This window comes from Neodiprion fabricii, chromosome 1 (genome assembly GCF_021155785.1).
Source record: "Neodiprion fabricii isolate iyNeoFabr1 chromosome 1, iyNeoFabr1.1, whole genome shotgun sequence".
NCBI classification, from domain to species: domain Eukaryota; kingdom Metazoa; phylum Arthropoda; class Insecta; order Hymenoptera; family Diprionidae; genus Neodiprion; species Neodiprion fabricii.
This window is the reverse complement of record NC_060239.1, coordinates 11,845,347-11,870,724: the sequence shown is the minus strand read 5'-3', so window position 1 is coordinate 11,870,724 and position 25,378 is coordinate 11,845,347. Positions and strand designations below refer to the sequence as shown.

The following is a 25,378-nucleotide window of genomic DNA, read 5'->3' as shown; positions in this document are numbered from 1 at the left end:
AGCTCGTTATGTGTGCGAGAGTGATACAGTGAATTGTGTGAACATGGGGCTATCAACTCGACGAATCGAGGCTCATAATCATCGATTTCATTGTTAAATGACGTTGGGATCCTGTTTCAAATATAGTTGTGATCGAGTAATTAGATACAAGAGCAGAACTGGGTAGAGCCAGTTGGGGATTCTCACGCTGGCCTTGCCGGGGTCTCATGATTGAGGTTTTGACCCGGGGTGGTTGGCACCTTGGGAAACCAACGTGGTTATTACAGTACGCGGGTCAGAAATACGTGAAAATAAATAATAGATCACACAAAATTGGTGTAGCCGCGTGGGCTGGCCTTGGCGGGGTGCTAAGCTAAGCTACCCCGGGGTGGTTTCCGTGTCGGGAAACCGGCGCGGCTTGCAGCCCCCGGTGAAAACAGTACAGGTACTGACCAATGATTTAGGGTGAGATGGTACCTGTACACGTCATCCTCGGGCCTACTTTGATTCTGCTCGTGACGATACCCGTGTTGAACGAATACCTAACCGTTAGAAAGTTACCCAAGTTGACACAAGCGTTGAATAATTACTATGTAAAGCCTGTTCAATAAACCCTGAAGTACAGTTTCATATCTGGTGGCCATATTATTAATCGTTAAATCGACACTGAATGCACCATTATCGTTTTGAGTCTATCGAGAATGGTAACTGTAAGACCTATAGCTAGTACTCGAGAAAATTTGGGTACTTGTAGTACCTGGCTGTGAGGTCTGTCACTGACAGTGTGCTTATTAAAGAAATCACCGTCGACATAAAGCAATCAGGTGTGCAATGGCACAAGAAATTGATTGAAAAATTGAACGAGTAAGGTTTAAAATCGCACAAGACCAATGTTTGTTCATGTCACAGCCACGCGATAAAATTATGCTATTCGCAACATACGCAGACAACATAATAATTGCTACGAACGATAATGAATGGATGGATGAAATTAAAAAAGAAACTGTCAAACTCATTCGAAATGAAAGAATTAGTCAACATACTGTGATGCTGATTTTTACTGCACCTCGGCCACCCGGAGAAGTGACCGAGAACTTACACCGCGCAAAATACTTTTGCAGCCTGCGATGTAAGCTGGAAAAATTTAGATCTTAAAAAAGATATCGCGAGATTCTGTTGGGCGTTTGGCGTGGTCAACATGCCTCGACATCTTTATCTTCGCTAAACATCGGATAATATTCTTGGCAGCTTAGTACCGCGGAGAGGGGAGGGATAAGTTTGAAGAGAGTGAAAGAGAGACATTCGACAGCAGCACGTTAGGTAAACAAAATGAAATAAAAGAATATATTCTGCAATAGCGGTGATAGAAAAACAAAAAAAAAGTCAATAATCCAGAGTTCGCTGTTCGCGATATCGAAAATAACAAAAAAAAAAGTAAAACAGAATCAAGAACAATCATCTATCCAGGAAACCTTAATCCTACTTGCGCTAGTCGCACTCTTAATAGTAAAAAAAAGGGCAAAAACCAAAAACAAAAGATTACTCGACACGCTAGAGGCGACAAGACCGCGTGCAGCAGAATTTGGCCGCACGCAATTTAAAAACGAAATGACTCAACTCAAAACGGTGACTACTCTAGATTTTCCATAAACAAAATTGACTCTACGCGTTGTCGTGAAAACTCAAGCTACGGTCATCAAGCAAAGGAATTGGCAAACGAATTTCGAGCACATGTTCGGCAACGCAGATCCAAAATGGCTACCCGTTACTCGGCCAAGCCTTTGCTCTATCAACTTCGAAATTTGATCACGAGAATATTGGCACCGATTACCGTTCCGCATCCAGAACACAAGCCCGCCAAGCCCCACGTAATCTCTTGGGTAGACCAGACCATTCTTCGCAAATCGTCAGTCCACAACAAAAAGAAATCGCAAACTTGCTATCGAAAATTCTATGTGACACGACTATGACCCCATGATACTGGAATCTAGGGTGCATGAATTATAGGAAGTATTTTTTCCGATAGAATCAATAATTGTCATTTTTTCGTTTATTCAGCATTCATAATGAGGAATCAGAAATTTTCACGTCAAGTTGAACAAACAAATGTTCTTTAATTCGAATATGCTAAGTACATTGAACTTTTCAATTTATGCAATGAAGACAAAAATTATATACATTACGGAATTGGGATGATATTCACACAAAACCCTGCATTGGCCTTACAAAGTGGTGAAAAACTTTCACGTAAAATCGAACTCACTATGAAGGTTAAGCAGATGAGAAAATAATTTAAACAATTATTGAATCTATTGGAAAAAAATGCTACGTATAATTCATGCACCATAAATTCCAGTGCCGTATCATCGAAAAATTTGGCCTCGATCGAGATGTTACGTTCTTCTAAATTTGAGACGTCATGTTCTTCCATACTGCCTTTGATTACTGTTGACGGGGTGAAGGAGGCGAGGCTGCGACGCGTCGGCCGTCAGCGGAAATCGCGTCCGTCTTGGGTACCTGCGATGCAGGGTTCTTCGTTGGCTTCCCTCCGCAGCCTCGACATCCTTCCTTCGAAATCGTCGGTATTCCGCCACTCCGCAAATTCGTCGAATTCGTTGCTGGCTTTCTGCTTGATGCCGTTGAAACTCGAAGAACAAAAGAAACAAAAAGCCTGAAATATCTTATTCGCTATTCGCTACAGTGTCCCCTCTCGGAATTTCGGATGCGTGACTCCAGTTCTGGCGCTCTTTTGCAAATATTTTGTTATTCGATACCGGAAATCTCGTACTTTTTTTAACGTCTAGGGTTCAGGGAGTCGTTTGTAACGGGCATGAAAAATGCCACGTTGAAATACATAGATGCTTGGGAATTGAGTTCTCACGCGATAAACATCAACGCGTATACTTGAGTCATAAGATGTATGTAGGATTGGTGAAATTATCGAGTGTTCCGACGAAAGGGACGAGAGTTGTTTGATAACAATTCCTGCTATGATTCTTGTCAGAATTATCATGATTATTTTCGACGAAAGTATGTGGTGTCGTGTGAATCGAGAGACGACTCTGATTGGCTGAGATAGTCGAAAGGAGCGAGAGTCGTGCGAGCAAAGGCCCAAGAGAGTCAGTCGAAATCGGGAAGCGGTCGAAGCACGTGTCATATATTTTCTTTTTTTTCAATTTATATTTCATTTCATTCTTTTCTCACCTGTGTATTGTTGACAAATGCATTTAATAATAACTCCTGACTTACACCTCAATCCCCACATCGTATATTCGACAAATTGGAGGCTCGTCCGGGATTGAGGAAAAAGTTAGTCAAGGCGTTCGGGTTGAAAGAAGAGTATATCGTTAGAAGTACGACGGAGATTTCGAATTCCAAAGACGTAAAGCAGAGTAGAAGACGACACAAGAGACGTAGAAATGGAAGACGCTAAGCTCGTGAAAGTTGACGAACTGCGACAAAGGCTGGAAGAACTCAACCTGCCGATTTTCGGCGCAAAAGCCGTGCTGCAACAAAGGCTAATCGAAGCCTTGGCGAAAGCCAAAGGAAAGACGAGAGATGATGGTGTTGCGAGCGCCTATGTTCGAAGGCATAAAAATGCAAAAGACGACGATGACTACGATATCAGTTCCGAAAACGATGGCTTGGAAAACAGCGATGCCTCCGATGAAGGAGACGGTCATTTCGATAAGGAATTGACGGCCAAGGAACTGGAAAAGCTCAAACGACGAAAGCGGAAATACAGACGAGAAAGCCGAGCTCGGGCGATGAGAAGCGTGATGGAAGAAGGTAGTGGAGACGAAGATAGCCACCCGAATAGAGACGAAAGACGAAGAACCACGACAAGAGTAACCTGTGCAAACGAAGATGGACGCCAAAATGGAGGCGAGAGACGAAGAACCACGGTGGGAGTAGACCGTGAGGACGAATATGGACGCCAAGATGGCGACGAAAGTCGAAGGCGTTACACAATTGATTCGAAACACCCGGTAATGACTTTCAAAGACGTAGAAAATGCGCTCGAGTTTTTCTCTGGCGAGGGGAATGAGAACGTTGCCCACTACATCCATAGTTTCGAAGAAGTCGCAGACATGTGCGAGTAGACTGACGTACAAATGGTGATGTATGGTCGTAGGTTGTTGCGAGGCTCCGCGAAGCTGTTCGTCAATTTTGAGAGTGCTGCAAAAACGTGGTCGTCTATGAAGAGGGCGCTGTAAAAAGAATTTTCGAAAACGACGTATTGTAAAGCGATTCATCGAAGGTTGTGCGTGACGAAGAAGAAGAACGACGAATCATATATTGAGTACACGTATCGCATGTTAGAAATCGCGAGTCACGCACCCATCGACGTCACGTCCCAAATCCAGTATATTATTGACGGAATACAAGATGATGAAGCCAATAAGGCGATGCTATACGGCGCGAGTTCGATCAAAGGACTAAGAAAAAGGCTGTTGCAGTACGAAGCATCGCGAAACGCCGCGACGAGAAACGCAAAAATAAACAAGACGACGGATCACGAAAGGACGAAAAGAGGACAGACGAAGAGTGAAACACCGACGAGACGTTGTTTCAACTGTGGAAGCAGAGACCATCTGAGCGATGGCTGCCCCGACAAATCGAAGGGCACAAAGTGTTTCAAGTGCGGTAAATTCGGTCACGTCGCGTCAAAGTGTAGCGACAGTGCTCAAGGACAAACGACGAGAACGACGCGATGCGACATCGCGACGGCCAGTGACAAAAAGACATATAAAACGGTGAAGATCCTTAAAAATGACGTTGTTGCCGTGCTTGATTCAGGGAGTGATCTGCACCTCATTCGCGCAACGTTGTACGTGAAATTGGGTGCGACCACACTCGAAGACGTACAAGTAGCGTTTGACGGTATCCGTTCGAAAGGTGCGAAGACTCTTGGCAGGTTCGCGACTGCTGTGATGATGGACGGAATTTCTTTCAAACTCGTCTTCGATGTGATCCCCAACGAATACACCGGACACGATTTGCTAATTGGTAGTGAACTATCAGATTTTGCCGAAGTGAAGTTTAAGCAGAGGCAGTCGACGCTAACCAGATTGACAGAAATAGCCGAAGACCGACTAGATCCAGGTTGGCGCGCAGTGTTGTACATAAACGTCAACAATGGGGAGTCAAAGAAAGAGAATGCCGCTATCTCGTTACATCGTGTGAAGGATCCCGAGATAAAACATGAAATCCGACAAACGATCGAAGAATACCAGCCGAATAAGACGAAGAGCACCGGTGTCAAAATGAGAATTATTCTCAGCGACGAAGTCCCAGTGTTCCAGAGCCCACGGCGACTTTCGTTCGAACAGCGTGCTGTGGTAAATGGAATAATCGAAAAGTGGCTGAAAGAAGGTATAATAAGACCAAGCATATCGACGTACGCGAGTCCAATAGTTGTGGTGCAAAAGAAAAATGGTGAGCCAAGACTGTGTAGACTATCGACGGATAAACAAAAAAATCGTGCGCGATCGTTATCCTTTGCCGGTGAACGAAGACGAAATTGACAAATTATCGAGCGCGGTAGTTTTCGGTTGTTTAGATTTGAAGGACGGGTTTTGTCACGTGCCGGTTGAAGACGACAGTATCGGTTATACCTCGTTTATCGTGCCCGATGGGCAATACGAGTTTTTGCGTGTATCCTTTGGACTGAGACATTCGCCCGCGTGTTTTCAGCAATTAATACGCGCAGTGTTTCGCGACTCCCTTGCCGACGGAACGGTTTAGGCGTACCTCGACCATATAATCGTTCTCGACGAAGACGAACGCGACGGTTTCGAAAAACTGATGCGAGTGCTGAAAAAAGCGAGTGAATACGGTTTAAACATGAATTGGCGATGAAGTCAAATCCCAGTGAATCGAGTTGAATACCTCGGCCACGTGATCGAGAACGGTGCGGTGAAACCCAGTGGACATAAGACGACAGCTGTGATGAATTTCCCCAAACCCACAACGCTGAAACAGATACAATCCTTTCTCGGGCTCACGGGATATTTCAGAAAATTTATTCCGAATTTTGCGTTGATCGAGAGACCATTGTCTAAGTTGTTGAAAGCCGACGAAAAATTCGAACTTGGGCGCGAACAAGAGATAGCGTTTGCGACGTTGAAAAAATCGCTCGCCGAAGAACCCGTGTTGAGCCTATATCGAGTGGGAGCTCCTACAGAGCTTCATACCGAAGCGAGTATACACGGTCTAGGTGCAATCCTTTTTCAGAAAGATATCGACGGTAATCAACTTCACCCGGTGTATGATGCGAGTTGGAAAACGACGCCAGCAGAAGAACGTTACACGAGTTACAAACTCGAAATTTTGGCGGTCATTAAATCTCTAAAGAAATTCAGAGTTTATCTACACGGTGTTCGAGTGAAAATAATAACGGACTGCCGAGCTTTTGCCTTGACGATGGCGAAAAAAGACGTTTGTTTACGAGTTGCGCGATGGGCGTTGGCAATAGAGGAGCTCGACTATACAATCGAACACAGACCAGGCACGTCGATGAAACACGTCGATGCGCTCAGCCAAAACCCCGTCGATGTTATGACAATACAGTTGAGCGTTGATTCCGTAAGTGCGAAAATTCTAAAAGCTCAAGAATACGATTCGAAGATCGCGAAAATAATGGACAAAGTGAAAACCGGAGACGAGCGAAAATTCGAAGTAAAAAACGGAATTTTGTACAGAGTGCGAGATGGTGCGACGCTGTCAGTAGTGCCAAAAGTGATGCGAAACGAGGTGATCGGCAAAGCTCACGACGGAGGACATTTCAGTTGGAAAAAGACAGAATATTTGTTGTCACGTGAATTTTGGTTCCCGCAAATGCGCGAAAAAATTTGACGGGTGATTAGCAGCTGTGTGAGCTGCATACTCGCTGAGAGAAAGGGAGGAAAAAGTGAAGGGTTCTTAAACCCTATGGACAAGGGATATTCGCTCTTGGACACGTTGCACATCGACCATCTGGGCCCTTTACCTTCAACGAATCAAAATTACAAACATTTGCTGGTGGTGGTAGACGCTTTTACCAAGTTTGTTTGGCTCTATCCCACCAAAACAACGACGTCAATCGAAGTAGTTACGAGATTGGGGAAAACAAGCGACGATTTTCGGAAATCCGAGGCGAATAATATCGGATCGAGGAACGGCCTTCACGGCCAATGTTTTCAAACAATATTTCCGAGACGAAAACATCGAACATGTGTTGATTACAGCCGGCGTCCCGCGCCGAAACGGACAAGTAGAGCTCGTAAACAGAACGATAATCCCAATTTTGACGAAAATGGCCGAAGAAGATCCCCCCCGGTGGTATAAGTTTGTCGACCAGGCGCAGCAAATAATAAACTCATCGTTCCAGCGAAGTATCAATAGGACTCCGTTCGAATTACTAATCGGTCGAACGATGCGCTGTAAAGAAGATATAAAACTCAAGAAAATCATTGACGAAGAATTTTTGACTGCATTTGACGAAAATCGAACCGAGATGCGAGACGAGGCGAAAAGGAATATCGCAAAGATCCAGAGCGAGAACAAGGCTCAATACGACAAACGGCGTAAGAAGGCAACAAATTACAAAAGTGGTGACCTTGTAGCGATTAAAAAAAACCAGTTTGTTCCAGAACAGAAATTCTATCAAAAATTTCTCGGACCGTATAAGGTGACGTCAGTACTGCGTAACACAGATACAAAGTCGAGCCAATACCTGTACCAAAGTTTAATCGGCGCATTGATGTGTCTAGCTGTATCCACGAGACCAGATATTGCTAATACTGTATACTACCCGAGCCAATTCAGTACTAATTACGATGTAGAGCATTGGAAAGCCGCTAAGAGAGTGTTGAAATATTAAAAGGCACGAATGATTATGGATTGATGTACAGGAGAACAGAAATGCATTTGTATTGGCGGGTGCTTCAATATGTTGGGAGGCACGCAAACAGGGGACTGTTGCATTGTCCAGCACCGAAACAAAATATACGGCTACATCAGAAGCCACTCAAGAAGCTTTCTGCCTACGCAATATATTGAATGCTGTTGGTATGGACAATGAATCCGTGACATTATTCAATGACATCCAGGATGCGATTAGACTTGTAGAAAACAGTTGCTGCCAGCCCAAAACGAATCAGATAGACGTTTGACATCATTTTGTTCGCAATACTTATAGACAATAGGGATTATTGATGTTGAGTATTTAGCTATCGAAAGGATTCCAGCTGACGTGCTAAACAAAGGTCTGAAAGGCATGAAACATCGCGGATGTTTAAACAATCTTTGTATGAGAAATGTAAAAGAGGGGAGGTGTTAAGAGTAGCGAAGTAAATGAGCCTGAAGCGACACCTAACGTTTAATACATTGAACGTGATCGATTTATATATGTCCGGCTTAACGGCCGTCATGTTTAAGCAAGAGGTGTATTATTATATTGAGTAACAAGTAAGTTTGTACGAATACTATAAACTGACGTGTTTTACCCTCTACAATTCTAACACATAATCTAAACCAAAATTTTGAGGAAAAATAAACTATACACAATGAAAATCTTACCTTACAGTCCGAGTGTAACGGAGACTGCGAATTCTGATAAGCTGCATCGAAGTAGCACTGTCGCATCCGCAGATTGTGGTATCCCTCATACTGCTAAGTTCGTCCCTGGTGAAGGTCGGACTTCCTGTCACACAGCACAACGTCTCTTTGAAAGCACCTCGGTATTTTGCACTCATCACGTTGTAGAGAATTGGATTCACCGTGGTGCTGAAGTAATAAAGACAGCCTCCCAGTGCGTAGAGCCATTCGTTTATTTCTACGTAGTAAGCGGAATTCCTCGCATACACGTAGAGCAAGCGTTGCGCGTGAAAAGGGACCCAACAAATGAAAAACATCACGACGACAGCACCTTTTGAGCAGAAAGTTATTTTATACATTTAACGCGAACATGTTTTACGCGTTTTTCGTGCATGTTTTCTATACACAAAGTCTCCGTTTCTATGACGGTAGAGTGCGACCGCGAATGCGCATGCGTAGTGGGCTTTTCTGCCCTGCGCGCATGCGCAGTCACTAACAAATCTAACATTACGCGACTTTAACCTCAATTTCGCGCTTCGCGATAGAACGCGTAACATACCTACTCTTGTTATGTAAAGAATCGTGTGTAAGAATGACGCAACGGTCTTTTCGCCTCACGTATTTTGCAATATTCGTCTTCGGCGGAACTACGACTCATATTGCAAAGTTACGCTTAGCTCGAAAATACCGAGTTTGCCTACTTGTTGGAGAATATACTATTTTCGTTTCTTTTAGAATTTTTCATGTCGTCGCGCGGTTAATAATTAAAGGGCCCAGAAGAAAGACCGCTTTGGTACGTAGTAATCTGTTTACCTTCCCAACCAGCAGAGATACCATCTTTTTCAATGAATTTCATGAAAACAAATTGATCAAAAAAAAAAAATATCTGAATTGTCAAAATACAGATTTTTCTCTTTCAAATCAATTTTCGGTAACTAAAACGTGATTCCAAAATTTTTACTTTACTTTAACCAAAAGTTGGATTCAAAAAGAATTTAATGATCACGGTTCTTTTTTAATAAGTCTTTCCAGTTCCGAGATATCGTTGATTGAAAATACTCGAATTTTAAGAATCGTCAAACTTTGGCTGCGAAAAACTGTGGAACGGGAATTCAAAAAGTTTTTAGAAAATCCGGGAAGGTTCTCTCATTTGTCGTAACCAAATTCCACAAGGGATAAAAAATCATAGGTGTTGAGGTCTGGAGAGTGGTGGGGTTACTGCGAGTTTTTTTTAGTCATGGAAGATCGATTGAGAATATCTTTGGCGAAATGAAAATCATCTTATCATACGCCAAGATATCATATTTCCGATTCATCGTGTAATAGACAATAGACTACACATAATGAAATTCAAACTTCACGCTATGTAGTCCAAAATTGTGTAACACTTGTTTCTTGGGTGCGAATGAGAAGCAGAGAGGTGAAAGAATTGCTGATCTTCACAGCCTCCGGTCAACTAATACGAAAATCGATAGATCTATCATTCGATCCTCGCCGAAGTCTGCTAAATTTATTGTTCTTTCCATAAATTAAATATTGGTCATCAAGAAGAAAAATTTAAGCTCATAGTCCGTGATGTTACTAAAATTGTTAAACAAAAATTTACGAACCCTTTTGGGATTTAAAATAATTAACATTCAACGGAAAGTAGAAAGATAGATTGAGCTGGGTGACACGATGATGAACAGAACCAGTAATAATTGACGTACATACTTATAAAAGTTAATTATAAGTTTCAACTATCAAATTCACACTTATATACATATTTAACCAATAATCTTTACGCCCTAATTTTATTTATACATATTTACATCTTGATTTTAATTTTATTGCTGAATGAATGATGACGGATGAATGTGAGTGCAATTGAAACAATTTAATAAATGTGCCTGAAATAAAAAAAAAAAGAACCTTGGTTGCAAAGAATCTTAGTTGCAAATTATTTAACGGATTTTATTCGTTAACTTCTCCACATCGCAATAAAATATCAGTTTTTAAGAACAGAATCCGTTATAACGAGATTGAAACCGTCATGACAAAATTCCATACACCACGAGCCAAGTAAGAGACGTTGAAATATTGAATCTGGTATTAATTTGAGCTCTGCATGTGTAGGTGTAAAGAGGTCATCCATAAATTATGTACGGTTAATTTCCGACCCCACCCCTCAAAAAAGAAAAAAAAACCCACGCAAATTGTTGGTGACCCCTGACAGTGAATATGTGTGAGGAATCCGTGAAAAAAGTAGGTACGAGAGAATTGAAAATTAATCAATCAGCTTCACAGTTGACCGAATATAGCAAGTTTATTACAGGTCTCTGTATTCAATTGAATTTCTAATCTTCTCCAATCGACAACTGTGCCATTTTTTTCTGTTCAAATTCATCGAGACCATTTCACTCATTGATTCCATTTTTATGGATCCGACAATCCAAATATAAATGTAGAATATAATTTTCAAATATTGAATGTGGAAAGTATGTTTAGTTAGTTAACAGTGAATTCGATAATTTGTACGAAAAAGGGGCTAATCACATAAATTTAGCCCCACAATCTCACCCAAAAAGTACGGCCCATGATTGAATTTTTTTGCTGCTCCATTTGTTTCCAAAAGAGAATTGAATTAAATCTCATATTTCTCATTAACGCACATCGCTTCCCAAACAAATTTCAAACAGAGAAGTGAATTACGTTTCATATTTCTCATCAACCCACATCGTTATTCCCAAACAAATATGACCTACCGGAAATCGATATTCTGCGTTTCAATCACAACTGTTAATATACCTTTTAGCACTTAAAGCTGTGAGCTTCAAAATTACGGATGGATGCTTTTAAGTCAATTGCGAGTACTTTGATTTCGAGTACTTTTCTGTAGGCAAAGGTGGAAATACCTAGCCAGTAAATACCCAACAATCAAAGCTAAAGCTGACAATGCTTGCGAAACTCCCAGCGAGTATTTAAAGCCTCACTTTATGATGCTTCAGACCATGAATTCTAGTGAAAAGCTTCACTTTACAATTATTTATCAATTTTACGGGGCTGCTTAATTCAGACAAGGAAAAATTTCTGGAGCTTATATTAATGAGATGAGCGATTTGGTTCTTTATTGGCTTATCAAGTTTAACGGTCAGGGCACCGTGAAGGCGTTATATATTTCCTGTTGAAACTTACTGAGCATCCTGATGATCGCTTTTCTGGACTGCACTTGCCTCGTTTCACCGTGAACAGATCCCTCGATACTTCGACCGAGCGACGTGTTTCGTATTTTCAGACCCATCCTGACGTATAATACCAAAATTAGAAGCATGGGTATGAGAAAGAATATAACGCAGCTCAATTCGTAGAGTGGAAAAGGTGGCATGTTGTGCTGAAGCATGGCGCAGATCGCCGAATCCTCGACGTGACGTTTGGATCCTGTAAAACGATTAGCACTCATGAATGTGAGTAATTGTGAGCTTCTTGTCTTTTCTCAGTGACTGGGAAAATTGATCGCGAAAAATCCCGAGTTGAGTAGATACTCCCTTCTCGGGGGAAGATGGATGATTTATCGTAGGCTTAAAATAATAAGAAGAAAGAAAATTTTCGTTTGCAAATAAAACCTCCTCACTCATGGTGACCAATGAAAGAGTAACAGTTTTTCAATTTTATAAGGGCTACAGCTATGCTGTATTTATGTGACAAAATCGGTACGGGGAGGGATTAAACTATGGAAAACATAAAAATAGAAGGGCCGTGATATCGAGTTTTTAAGAAAGCAAAATTTGATTTGTGGAATTGTAAAACGGAGAAAAGTCGAAGTATGAAGAGGTAAAAAAATAGAAAGATCAGAATATAGAATGACAAAATGTAGGATCGTCAGAACTTGTTTCGATAATACAGAATCATATGCAGATTCTAGATTTTGCCGTACTATGATTTGACACTTTTATATTTGCAATTTTCTGTACTTGAAATCTGTAAATTTTGATTAGATTTTCGTGTCTTTGAAAATTCGATATTTTTGTACTTCTTTTAATCGACCATTCTAGTTTTCGGTACCTTATCATTTCCAATTCGGTAAATGTTTGTCACAGGATAAAGTACAGCTTGTAGGGATAAGTAGCGAATTTCAACGATGCGAATGACTGAACATTTGCCGTCACATTAACTCGAATAATCTGATTTACCGAATACATCCCCGACACACATCGTCGAATCCATACGAATAACGAAAATTGATCGAGTACGCGAGTCGTGTAAAATTAGCTAAAGCCAGGCGGATATTGGAGTTGGAAAATTAACTTGTTGCAGCCCTCACGCGCTGTGGAATAATCCCTGTGTGTTAGGAAGAGTCTAAATAATGGCATTAAATTAACATTTAATCTTGAATTTGAATTTATTGTTCGGTAATGATTAGTCACTTCGCTTATTTTCAGCTGTACGAATGATGCTTTGCAACTTTGCCAGCAAATTAAATGAGGTTAAACTTGTTGAAAACTAAAATCTCCACGGATATTAGAAAATATCGATACTTGCATGCCAAAAGAGAAGGTACGAAGAATATTTCTCTCCAACACATCTAATAACAATAATAATAATAATAATAATAATAATATTGATGCTAATAATTAAATTGAATCAATAAAATTATATCTATGACATTCACGCATTTTCCGATGATTTTTCACTTTGAAAATCACATCGTTCAATTTTATACAAATCCGGAAACGGCTATTTGGCACTTTTTAGTTTCAGATCTCAACATTACCTTACATAATACAAAGGCCAATAAAATGATTAAAAACATGAAATGTGGACAATTACATTTAATTTTCAAGCTATACGTAGCACACTGTTTATACGTTTTAACGTGCATAATAGAGACTTGTAATTTGACCAATTGTTCTTTCCAAATGTTTCATTTAATGCACGTGTGACATGAATAAGGAAAATGCATTTTTCACGAAGAATGTTTATTATATGGAATTCCTGCACCTCTGGTGAAATACTTGAAATTTTTAGCCAACAAAAAGCCGGAATAATTTTTGCTAAACCGTGTATAGGTCTGTTTCAAGCTTAGGAAGATCATTACGTGGATCAAACTAAACTGACCCGGTTAAGGACTAGTCATTAACTAACGAGCAGGTATGAAGGTTATAATTTGCAGTTAGTAATTTGTGTTCTGCTAGAGAATCTTGACTGAACTTTAAATAAATTTAGGACTCTTTTAGCATGAATGCAAAATGCGTTCAGAGAAAATGATGGATCCGACTGTAATTTTATAAATATTATGTGTCTACGAATATTTATTTCATTGTTTCGTGTACTTAATTGGCCATTGATGCTGAGTTTATTCGAGTAAAATTGATGGAATTTCGTATCAAAACAATTAAGAATGGTGAAAGTGATGTTTTCATATTCTTATACTGACGCAAGCTACTCGATTCATTCACAGCAATATCACCAGTATGTCCTGAATACTTAATTGCCCAATCTAGGCAAACCTTTCAACGGTATTTTCAAAGTCCGAGAGGGTAAAAGTATTGCAATAAATATATCATTGACACCCATGCTTAATATATTGAAATTTATTAATTGATACAAAATTCCGAAAATTGTCATTGCAAATTCTATTTCCACGCTATCTGTATTTTTTACGACAAAAGAACGAAAATTCGACGACTGAGCCAATGCTAATCCGAGAGTAAATCGTACAGATTTAAATTTAAAGCAGAATAAAAATGATGCGTTCATTTCGAACTGTGATACTAAAACCTCAACGATCGATATGACTGTATTGAATTCGTTAGTAGATTTCTAGAACATTCTACAACTTTTCTATTGTATCACCTGCTGTAGACTGGAAAGTCCCGAAATCTCCTCACTGATAACGGATCGTCAAACTTTTGCAATTTCAATGATCAATAAAGTTTCGTAAAACGATAACTTCCAAAAATGTTTGGATTGATTGTATATATAAGCGTAAAACAAAAGTTTCTATTCAATTTACAATCTGATGATTAAATATCAAATTAGGCCACTTACTTGCGATTAACAATATTCACATTAATTTTAAATTGTGCCAGTTAGATATAACATTCTCAAATGTTTATTGTATTTTTTTCCCAAAATTATCAGCATAATTCGACAGCTTTGTTGCTCTATGCCAGGACCCTTTTAATAAACACCAATTCAAAAAAATACTTGATACAACATCCACGGTCATGTCGGAAACAATCGATCCAAACTGCTTGTTTTGTGAACCCAGATTGATAATTGAAATTCCATGTCGAACCTGAAAGTTTGGAGTTCTGATATTGTTACCCCTTGAAGGGCAGCAGAAACTTAAAAGTTCTTGATCCGTTCGCGTGTAATACTTGAGACTTGAATAACCACGTCATTCGAGATCAAAGTCATGCCAATTACACTCAAACGAAGAGAATTACCCCTCAAGCAGAGTTTGATCTATAATCAAGTCTCAATATAAGATTACGGGAATAAATACCTAGAGGAAATTCGACGTAGTAAACCGTCGTGTAGACCGCAAAGGGCAGAGCGCAGACGAGAGCAACCACCCAGGCAGCCAAGATGAATCGAATTGGCCTCTTCAGTCCACTCATGGCGTACAGATGAAGGGGATGACATATCGCCAGGTATCTTTCCATCGAAAAAGCCACGATTGTCAATACCGAGACATAGGAGGACCTTAAATTTGTTAATTTATCATTTCTAGTAAATTCATTCGATCGGGTTCACTGTTACATCCACCTATTTTCGATAAACATATCACAGGTAAAATGAGAAAAAAAAAAATTTCTAGAGTTTTGATTTAAATGAGTAGATATTGGTTTGAATAAAATCTTCATTTACTACTTGTAAGGTTTGCTTTTGTCTTTTTTACGTTGATAAACAAGTCTTGAAGTTTTTGGTTGATAGCTAATATGAGTTCCTATTCAGAAGAACAAGAACAAGGAAAACGTTTTCACCAAGATGTGGTGGAGTTTGAACGACGTTATCAGAGGCAGTATAATAACAGCATCGTCGGAGATTACGTTTGGGGTTTGATACAAGAAGGTTCGTACAAACGTAGAAGTACAAAAACTATTTATTTTTCACCTTTTTTTATCAATAACTTTACATTTGTAGTTTAGTGCTTATTATTATTTTTGAATAAAAGAGATTTAAATCAGATGTGAAACTCAAGTTTGTTCGGTTGTTATTTGCAATAAATGTTTGAGAAAATAGGTAACTTTTCCTAAAATCCGAAATATCGCTCTGGCTTCTACAAAAGCAAACTTTATCTGATAAAAGTATTTTTTCTTTATTAGTTACGTGGAAGAAATCAAAATTTGATATCTAGAACCCAGACTCAAAATTCGTGTTTATCAGTATAATAATTGCTTGTTGAATTATTAATTTTCCATCTAAATAAATTCGACGTAATGAGTTGTTATTTTTATTTTCACTTTCTTCGCAGTGTGTTATTATTCGATTTTGAGAAACCGTAAGAAAATTGGCTGAAAAAAAAAAAATTCACCTCTAACTGTGTCAACATGCTTGAAATGAAAAATTAAAATTCCTCTGTCAATGATGAAAAAACCCAGAATCTTATTTGCGAGATGTCAAAACCATTATTTTATGTCATAGAATTCGGATAAATTTTCTTAAAAATTACATGATGAAAATTTTTGAGATAGCTTAATTAATTTTCAACACCGAATGGTTGAATTTTTTGCTTTCTTGTTTTAGCATGTCTCGGCATTAGGACTACCATGTAAAAAAAATTTAATATGTTTAAGGCCATGGACCGAATGAATTGACATCTAATACATTCCACAATCAGTATAATTTTGTTACATGTAACGTTCTCCATCTTCCAAATTCTATCTCAGTTCGAGTGACATCGGAAATTCAGCTTTTTATCGTGATATTGGAAACGTATTTCATGCAAGAGACAGGTAGGACGTAAAATGTAGCAAAGTAGCGAGATGACAGTTTTCCATGAGAAGGGATATCGCAGCCACCGTTCTTATAAGATATATTCTCCGTGGAGGGGGAAGCTTTTATTGCTTTTGAATTTCCAACAAGTTTGCAGGGTGTCAAATTCAAAGGAGGGTCATCAAGACCCGTATCTGCATGTCGACTGGTGTAAAAACCTTTAAATATACTTTAAGCGTCGATTTTGGATTATCACTACCAAGTTTAAGAAATTGATTGAATTGGATTATAAGTAAGCTCAGATTCTCCACTTTACAAGTAATTAGCAATCGTGTTCCACACTTGATTAAAGTTTTATTTTCACTAACAATAAGCAGTCTGGTCAACTTGTTCGGTGTGACATAAAATAAACATTCGTCCTAAGCATCGTCATTGACAGGCAGTACAGTTGACTGACCACTTTAGCGAAGCTGCTTAGCAACATTTATGACTTTACTTTCAATGTGCGTAATAAAATAACGTTACGACTTACATCTCCGACACAAAAGCTCTGATCTTGCACAAGCCCAATCCGAACGGCCAAGGATACTGTTGCCAAAAAACGCTCAATTCGTTTGGCAATCCTAGAACATAAATAATAATACAAAATAGTTATGATATTGCGATCGCCTTTTTGTCGATGCTTCACTATAAATCACAGACGAATTGTAGCTTATGATAATTGCGGTAAAAAGATAATCATTCTGTTTTCAAATACGAAAAACCACAGAAGAGTATTTGAAAAACGGGACGGAGTTGAATTTCTGAATTTGAAAATTTTCGAAAGCGCCTAATTCCGAATTATTTCGTGGTGAAACTTGAAGTAGAGAAATTAAACTTTTACGAAACAACGAAATTTCGAGTGGTGGGAAACCCAACGGCTCAAAGTTCTAAAATGCAAGACCCCGAAAATTCAAGTTATGATAGAGCAAAGTTACGAAAAGTAAAGTTCCGATAAAGAAAACTCCCAAAAAATAAAGTTTCGATGGAATAAAATTCCGAAAATTAAAATCTACTCACACAGTGTAGTTTACTCAGCGAGTGGGTGTAAACAATAAAAAAAACCGAAAATCAGAATGACCAGGATTCCAAACGAAAAAATATCGAAAAGCTAAAACAAAGAAAGATCAGAGTGGTGAATTTCACCAAGCCAGAAATTCCACAGATCTGAAAACCTTCGATCATTCGGAATTTCGATGTTTCAGATTGAAAAATTTTCTCATTTTTGCACTTTAGGAATTTTGATGTTTGATGATGAATTGAAAATCAATTCGAAATTCGGCGCTTTCGGAACTTTTCGAAATTGGCATTTCAACTCCACTGTCGAAAAACTAGTGAAGATTGAGATATCATTTTGAAAGAGATATCCTTTATGGAACACCATATCTCCATGGCATTTCTACTACCAAAGGCATTGATCCTCCAAGTAGATATACTGTAGCCTGACACGGAAGCACCAAAGTGCACCCTAACACGTTTATTTCACGTACATCCATGATATATATCGCCACCCATTCTTAAGGGAGGACCACTATTGGACGGCAGGAAGAATTACGTGGATGAAATACAAATATGAAAGCCTCGAAGTATCAGAACGTTATACTTGCGGCGATTTACCGCGTTGACGTGCGTAAAAGTTTGGACATTCGAAAAACGTTTCGTATACCTTAGCATCGTTGTTTGACTTCACGACAATAGGAATTCAATGGCAGTAAAAAGATTTGAAAATCACAACACGTGACTTCGAGTGTCTTTTTTTGATTTTTATTCACGGATTACGACTATTGCTGATTTTGCGTGTAGGAAAAGCTTATTCGTTGGTTTACAGTTCGTAAATTAGTTCCAAGTTAATTTAGAGTGATTTGTAAATGATTGATTGATAGAAAATAAGTTGAAGTTTGATAAACAAAGCTTTTTTCATGGGATTCTTGGAAAAAGGAGAAGGGTGGAAATGGAGACGTTTTATGAATAGCAAATAAAGTTACGTACGAATTTCATATCGCTGGTATCATCAATTGCACTGGACTAGTTTTTATTTGAATTCATTTTTCAATTTAAGTCGTTCTACCTCTGTTGTAAAAGTTCATCAGAGAGATTCTGGCAACTTTAGTTTATCTAACTGGAAAAGTCTTCCAAAGACCTAAGGACAAGGATTTAAACACCAGCTAAAGATTTCAAAATTTACGAAACTTAAACAGAAACTTCTTCAACAAATCACCAATTTATCTCGAGATAAATTGATGAAACTTCTCGTAACGAACCAAATAATTAAACTCAAAGCCATCATCCTTCGATTTATTCACAGGTATTATTAATTAAGCTGTAAATTTCACGATTACATTATCATATCGTTTTAACCGCGTACAATCCAAAGCTTTCTTCTCTTTTTTTCCGTTTTGCTTCCATCATTTCATTTATTATCATCATCTCATGAGTCTTTTCACTTGTCATTGATACTAATAATTATATCCTGAAAAGACAGTTCACCCAATTTAAAAAACAAAAAATATTATACAATATAATAAGAGAACGTATAAGCTCTCTCGCTTATTTGTAACACACTGGTAAATTATTTCAAAGCAAGATACGGAACGTATAGGTGGACACAGGGTAATTAACAACTTGATGTGATTGTTACTTATTGTACGCCATCAAACGGTGATTTTTAGTCATATTCGACAACATTTCTCAAATATGTACCTACGTCTGGTTATGAAATTGCGCGTACCTGCAGAGTTCAGGTCTAGACCACAGTTAAAACGTATAAATTTATATTCGTTCCCTCGTGTCCAGTGTCTGGATGGTAGAAACGTATTTTTTTGGCGTAAAGAGAGAATCTGAACGGGATTAAAGGGAATAGATCGTTCAACATTCGTCTGAGGATCTAACAAGAGAGACTGAGGTGAAGTGGAAGAAGTCAAAGATTTGACGGAAAAAAATGCTTACTTTTTTAAAGGAGCAGATTTGCCGCAGAAAATTAACGAATCCAAATTGATATTACATTTTTTTTTTCACAGTCCAAAAGTGGAATATTTCCGATTATTATAATAGAAGGGAAGAGAAAAAACTGTAATTGCACTTCTTCTCTACCTGCGTTAGCAAATGAGTATAAGTGATTGAATTGCGATTCTGATTTTAATTGACGGTAAATAAATCTCTTGAATAAGTCAATAGAAATTCATTTGAATTAAAACAAAAAAAATGTCCAAGTCCGTAGGTATTTTTTGAGATTAGAACCACAACTTGGACAAATTGAAAAAATTAAGAATTAATACTTACTCGAATAGTTGGCCGAAATCCGTTCGATTTAAATAAAATACCTCGAATAAATTCAAGGGTGGCGCAGAATTTCTCGCTAGAAAATTCAGGTTATATGCGTAACTGCAAATATTCCCTCAAGGACCTTGGATATTTAGTTTAAGGAGTAATATAAGAACGATCAAAGTTCACAACTGAATTCCGTCCTACAATTTTCGTATTTTCGCGACCTAAAAGTTTTCAGACATAATTCAATCAATTTGATCGCAGATGCCGAGAACTTACGACGGAAAGATACAGAGAAGGATAACCAAAGGATTGGGATATTGTTGACCGACAGTAAAAAACATCATACAGTATTTGTTACATCATATTATACATAGTTTCGCTCTGGACTATAAGCTAATTATTTTGCTTAAACTTAATTCGCAGTTTTGATAAATTCTGGTTGTGTCAAGGGGCGGTTTTTGGTATGTTTTTTTTCAATGGAGAAAATTATATTTTTCATTTCTTATTATGAGAAACCGGTTCCGGTTGGATTCTTTAGAAAATATTATGTTCTTGTGGGCGAAACTGCTGAATCGTCAGTTGACATGCCTAACTTTGGAGGGTGATTTTACCCCCTTAAAGTGTTCAATGGCAGATGAAAAAAAAATACGTGTTGCTTACTTTTTAGTCTACTATAACATATTAGAAAAGAAACAAAATTGGACAGATCGATCTGGGATACCTTTGTGGTTAGTCTAAGTTGACTGATAATAGTTGCTTTTTCATCCTGATCCAAACTAATAATGAGCCGCACTGCTGTGAAGTATTTTACATGGCTGTGGACCACGTGCTTCCAATTTCAAGCCTCCTGCTTAGTATTCCGCAGCCACTCATCAAATATATACTGCGTGTCAGTTTTGCAGGTTGATATTCATTACCTTGGTCTCCTTACTTACCCAGAGCAGGAAAACTTGCCGATTCGTACAATGTGATGGATGGACATGAGTGAAACTGTTTCACAGACGTTAAGCAATCGTAGAGAAGATCGAATTTTTACTCGATTTAATGGATGGTCTGCTGCTCGGATGCTACAAATCTCGTAGTCGAGTACAGAATTGGAATTGAATCGGAAGTAATGGGGGGTCGGAACTTGTCACTACCTTTGTTCCCGTTCGTGACTACCGAATCCTTCCAAAATGTGAAATGAATGAATAACGAGATTCCTTCCATCCTATTTCCGTTTCATTCGCCTCTCGTCTGGTGCCTCATGTATACTAATTTTTTTTAGGGATTCCCCCATCAAAAGCAAACCCTGAGGAACATTCTCTACAACCACGAGAGTGTTCGAAACGACGTAAGAAACGAGTAGATCTACTCCAAAAAACATAACAATTTTAACAAGTATGTACAAGTATCTAAAGGTGAAAAAATATATACGAAAATAAAATTTATGTAACAAAAACTTGGTACAACGGCCTGAAAAAATTCGTCGACAAAAATCAGCTTACTTCGTCATCAATAAACTCCGGAACCTCCTTGAACAGTAAGAAAGAAAAATAAAAGCTGAATAAGAGAAAGAAGTAAAATATTGTTATTATATTAACAAGAGACTAATCACAGAAAAAATTGTCGAATTAAAGTTGAATATGGACACTTGTATATAATAAGGCGTATTTTAATCTTGTGAATGAACGCCCCTGAAAATAATTAATACGCACAATTTCATACATACAACTCTGTACACCTCTGACAATGAGTAATTTGCCGTCACGAATTCCCACTTAATTGTCTACTCAATATTTGGCATCAACCATTGTGGTCAGGAAATTGGCATTGGTGTGATTGCGATTGCACCTGCATACCATTGTTGTTCGTAAGCATAGCACAGCTGATACTGATGGGGACGATTACTAATCGATCTGAGCCATTAATGTTACTCTATTACTAACTAACGACTGCATTTTTTCCAAAACTCTGTTAAGCTTGATGCAAGTCTCACAACGATATTATACATTGAATTGCGGAACGCGTTCGCAACTTATTGCAAACTGTAACGTCTAGTTCCCAAAGTCAGCAGGAGTTAACACCATCATTACTGCGGTGAACGGGGTTACATCCTCCCATCGGTAGTCATCCACGAGAGAAAATTAACTATAGTACTATCGTATCGAATAAATCCCGATAGAAGGATTGCACGGTCATATTGAATGGTACGAAATAAATCGTAAAAAACTAGGCAACCTTGACATAGAAAGGACAACCCATTTGCGAAGCAGAACGCAGGCAAAAAGAAACGTTGTAGAACATACGGTGGACCTTGACTATACATTGAATTTTACAAATGCATACCTACACTATCGATAGATTGATCTTGTACTTGTACATCAAGCATTTTCACAAACAAATTTGTAAGAGAAATATCTTCGGACTATCTTGAACGGTAATTCTCTTTCCCAGAGGGTGATCAATCTGTTGGTAATATTAATACTTTTTATACTACTTTTGTAAAAGGTGTAAGAATTTCATTATAAATTACGACAATGTCAGCATTTGCTAAAGCTAGTATGATTAGGCCATAATTTGATCAATCTTATCTCCAATAGCGTCTCCAGATATTTCTTGCACAATATTACCGTTCCAAAAAGATCCAACGGAATAAGGACAACTTCAAAACGCTTACTTTTAACAGCTGTGCAAATGAAAATACTGATAATATATAACAATAACGGTACTAATGTCAGTGTCAGTGCCAGTGCCAGTATCAGTACTACCGACAGTGGAAGTAACAATGCCAGTTCCAGTAACAAGTCCTGGACATTCATACGTTGAAATATCTACTATTTCAAAGTCGTAACGAAAACTTTCGTCCAGTGACAAACTGTGTGTCTAGACTACGGCTAGCGGGTCCACATCTGGCGAACACTCGGACCCAATAGCCAAAAGAATCCGACAAAGCATTAAAAAAAACTTTCCCGGTTGTGCCACTTTCACTTTTTTTCAACCAATCAGCATGGCCAGCCGGGGAAAACAATGAAACATTTCACGTACAAAAAGTTTCCAAGCCTCCAGAGTCACCAGAGACCGACCAATGACGAAACGGATGGAAGATGGTGCCCAACTTTGCTGCAAGACGTACAGCGTTTTGCTGTTTTCAGTCCTCACCAGGTGCCCTGTATCCTAAAATGAGTAGTAAAAAAATACCATATCGTCCTCTACTTCTGCGTCTCAATTTTCCCTAATCCTTGACCCGTGCTCATCTTCGGTTCTTTATCTCTTTCGCCCGTCTTATGGCGTGTTCACTCGCCACGTGTTCACCTTCCGGATCATCCGGAGTCCATGGTACCTGCTGCTACTTTCCACGCTTTATACAACACATCAGTTCGCCATGGACTTGCGCTTCAATTCCCTTAGGGAAACCCGTGATTCATCTCCCTCATCCCTCTGTCAGGATCACCGCTCTTATCACTCGTCTTCTCCAATTCCCGAAACAGTCGTGCCCGCACAAATCGCAAAGACTTGAGAGTACTGCACCCATCAACATGATAATCCACGATTTATAGGCAACCCAGAGCGCAACAAGTACGGTACACGATTCAACGTTAAGCTCAGAGTATTATTCAGAATATTACTCTGAGTTACATTTTAATTTTTGTTTCAATGAAATTTATTATCTTTGGTTGCTGAGTTATCGACAGAGTATACAATGATACGCTCCGTCATGTACCAACCGACTCACGAATTTACCGTACTAGTGCGAAAAATCCAACCTTCCTTTTTTATTGTAGTATCTTTCCCTATTAAACTGATCTCTGGCAGCCGCATATTTTAAAAATTTATCTGTGAATAAGAATTTAGAAAACCGTTTCTTGCAGATGGATGTATATTTTTTACATATCTTTAATTCCTTCTGCATAGATTACAGTAAGTGAAGGTTTTGACGTAACTTTGTTAACGATAGAAATCGATAATACAATCTTTTAGCAAACCTTGAACCGGTTTTTCGTGTCGAATATATCAATGACTTTCGTAGTGTTGTAAAATTACTCGGCAAAACACTTCAATCCACCACGAACTGTTGTTTGAGTTTTGGAAGTTTATCAATGTAAAATGACTGTAGGTATAACGACCCCGACAATCCATTGGAAACTTAGAAACCAAGTATTTTTCGTTTGGAGAACTCTCGTTAAACTTTACAACTAAATTTCGGGGCCGTCGACATAAGCCCTGAAATCTTATAAGTCTAATCCTCGAATTATTATGCATGAAGCTAATTGCCTAAATACCATGCTAACTAATCATAGTTGCTTGCCAGGTGATAGCAGAAAAGTAATTTATCATAGATTACCAAACATTTTTTTCTTATTGATTCACTCGATAAACAATTAAGTCATTCAATGCGATACGTGAATCATTCTTATACAGATCGTAATGTTACAAAGGGTGAAATCACCCGTTTTGTCCCCTTTTTAATGATCTAGTAGTCATCATAGATAAAAGACGTTTATAAACTTCTTACGTCTTTCAGAAAAATAAGGTTACTGCGTCAACCAACATTATTGTAAAAACAGTCTATCTCGAGACTTTAAAAGGAGAGCTTCGTCACAAAATAAATCCTTTTCTTCTCTCAATTTTCCGCTTTGTAACAGTATATTCCAATTATATCCGTGAACGAACATTTTGATCCAGTTTGGTTTTATTTTGTTGTCTTTTTGCGACGTACACGCGTGTAATGTGAACATATTTCCAAATGTGAAAGAAATCGGAAATATATTTTGGTTACTCATTCTAAAAAGTGTAGTTCAGTATATTTACAATTATGCCAACAAAAATTTTGTTTCTCAAATATAGCATACTTTCACTTTCGTGAATCGGTATTCTTCCATCCACAAGCTACTGTATTCAAACCTCATGTGCTTAAGCTTTTTATAAATTTGCCGAAAGAGACATTTTTCTTTCTCATGAACTTAATTTAGAAGCTGTTGACAGTTTAAATGTGTTTCCATTTTCGAAGGTTTTGATAAAAAACTGATTATAGAATTCAGTACTCTTGTAGGTAATAAAAAACGCTCCAATCAATCGCACTATTAAAGAAAGAATGGAAAGGAAAAGCAGTAGAAAAGGCAACATTACCTATAAATATGTACAAATATAACTTATCAGAATAGCGTGAAAAATCGTTGTATATGTAAAATGAAATAAACCTTTATAATGTCTTTCTTTGAATCTATTCCGTCTATTTTTCTACTATGTAAAACCAGAACAAATATATGAAACAATGGAAACACATGTTTTTAACTAAATGAAAACCTTTTGTATCATTTTGTATGTTCGAATGAAAAGCAATAAACCTTACAGCTACATTTTTCTTCCCTTTACACATTCCTTGTGAACTTTCTTGAAACGTTCCGGCAATTTTTTAGAATCTCCTCAGAACATCGAAATATCAAAGAACACTTTTTATGAATGATTCCAGATTCGTAAAATGATCTTTTTATGAAGCCCACTGTTGGCGACGCGTACCGATACATAGACAAAAAACAACAGCTGAAACTAGTCCTTCATAACCTATAATTTCGTAATCGGCCGTTGCCACAGACCATTATTGCCCCATGTG

General features: G+C 38.3%; 1 protein-coding gene across 1 annotated transcript in view; it reads right to left on the bottom strand.

Moving 5' to 3' along the window:
• Positions 1-25,378, bottom strand: part of LOC124179831 (neuropeptides capa receptor-like) — a 53,772-nt gene that overhangs the window by 7,592 nt on the left and 20,802 nt on the right. Inside the window, exons 2-5 of the mRNA XM_046564619.1 lie at positions 17,012-17,102; positions 15,047-15,246; positions 11,734-11,976; positions 8,542-8,890 (exon numbers count right to left, since the gene is read on the bottom strand). Coding sequence (XP_046420575.1) covers positions 8,542-8,890; positions 11,734-11,976; positions 15,047-15,246; positions 17,012-17,102 — 883 coding nt within the window. The remainder of the gene's footprint in view (positions 1-8,541; positions 8,891-11,733; positions 11,977-15,046; positions 15,247-17,011; positions 17,103-25,378) is intronic.